We start from the raw sequence: 1,334 nt of genomic DNA on the forward strand, positions 1-1,334 counted from the left end.
GTTTCATCATGGCTCACTGCAACTTCAACCTCCCCAGGCTCAGGTGATCCTCCTGCCTCAGCCTCTTGAGTAGCTGAGGTGCCACCACACCAGCTAATTTTTTGTATTTTTTGCAGAGACAAAGTTTTGCCATGTTGCCCAGGCTGGTCTCAAACTCCTGGCCTCAAGCAATCCTTCTGTCTCAGCCTCCCAAAGTGCTAGGATTACAGGCATGAGCCACCATGCTCACCCAATAACCTTATTTTTTATTGACTCTATTAAAGCAGTTCATGTCAGGCAAGGCTTCTCATTCTGTAATTACTGATTTTTTTTCTTGCTCTACTCATAGTGTAGAGTGATGCGAGACCTCAAAGGAGTTCATGGGAACGTGAAGGGTCAGTCCCTGGGCTACGCCTTTGCAGAGTTCCAAGAGCACGAGCATGCCTTGAAAGCCCTCCGCCTGATCAACAACAATCCAGAAATCTTTGGGCCTCTGAAGGTAAGCCTCGTCCTCTGGGGAGACTTGTTTCCCTTAGGACCACTTGCAGGAAACCAGTCTTCTCCTTTATGTCTAGTGTCCTCTGACATTTGAGGGGTGGGAAAGAGTGGCAAGTGGACAAAAAAAAAGGTGGGTTGGGGGAAGATGTGTGAAGGGGAAAAACTCAACTCATTGGATGCACAGATTTAGAAGTCTAATGAATGACATTCTATCTCCTTCTGACAGAGACCAATAGTGGAGTTCTCTTTAGAAGATCGAAGAAAACTTAAAATGAAGGAATTAAGGATCCAGCGCAGCTTGGTACAGAAATTAAATGGTCCATATTTTTAAGGACATAATTAAACTCTTCTATTTTGTTCAGTTTGTGCTTCTGCTGTCTTAGAGTAGTTCTCCCCTCAGTAAGGTTTTTTTTGCTCCCAGTTCCCTTTAGTCCCTGTTCCCTAAGCCTCTCCAGGCCATCTTCTTATCTGCTGGCCCATGTCTGATAGCTCTACAGCAGAAGGGAAAGGAAGGAGAGAGGAAGCAGACCCATGTTATTTCCAGTCAGCCGTTCTTTACAATGTTTCGTGATAGTACGTGCCAAAATTAATGGTTGAGGTTAAGGTTTCCCGTTACTTGTAGATTTCAGTTATCTCTTCCATATTTTCTTTTATTAGTTGGCTCCAGAAGTGTGAAGCCTGATAGTTTTCTTTTTTTTTTTGAGACGGAGTCTGGCTCTGTCGCCCAGGCTGGAGTGCAGTGGCCGGATCTCAGCTCACTGCAAGCTCCACCTCCCGGGTTCCCGCCATTCTCCTGCCTCAGCCTCCGGAGTAGCTGGGGCTACAGGTGCCCTCCACCTCGCCTGGCTAGTTTTTTG

At 46.3% G+C, this 1,334-nt stretch overlaps 1 protein-coding gene across 1 annotated transcript; it reads left to right on the forward strand.

Annotated features, from left to right (window-relative positions):
* Positions 1–332: 332 nt before the first annotated feature.
* LOC105503514 (RNA-binding protein 28-like) lies at positions 333–1,174 on the forward strand. The gene is made up of 2 exons (XM_011930415.1): positions 333–478; positions 704–1,174. The coding sequence occupies exons 1-2, from the start codon at positions 338–340 to the stop codon at positions 806–808; spliced, it is 246 nt and encodes an 81-aa protein (XP_011785805.1). The 5' UTR covers positions 333–337; the 3' UTR covers positions 809–1,174.
* The last annotated feature ends 160 nt before the right edge of the window (positions 1,175–1,334 follow it).

The sequence above is a fragment of the Colobus angolensis genome, unplaced genomic scaffold, assembly GCF_000951035.1.
Source record: "Colobus angolensis palliatus isolate OR3802 unplaced genomic scaffold, Cang.pa_1.0 Scaffold8607, whole genome shotgun sequence".
Classification (NCBI taxonomy): domain Eukaryota; kingdom Metazoa; phylum Chordata; class Mammalia; order Primates; family Cercopithecidae; genus Colobus; species Colobus angolensis.

What these genes read in the sequence shown, in the direction of transcription:
- LOC105503514 (XM_011930415.1), top strand. Translation starts at nt 338, where the DNA reads ATGCGAGACCTCAAAGGAGTTCATGGGAACGTGAAGGGTCAGTCCCTG. An exon ending in AAATCTTTGGGCCTCTGAAG is followed by an intron (nt 479 to 703) that starts GTAAGCCTCGTC and finishes TCCTTCTGACAG; the next exon opens with AGACCAATAGTGGAGTTCTC.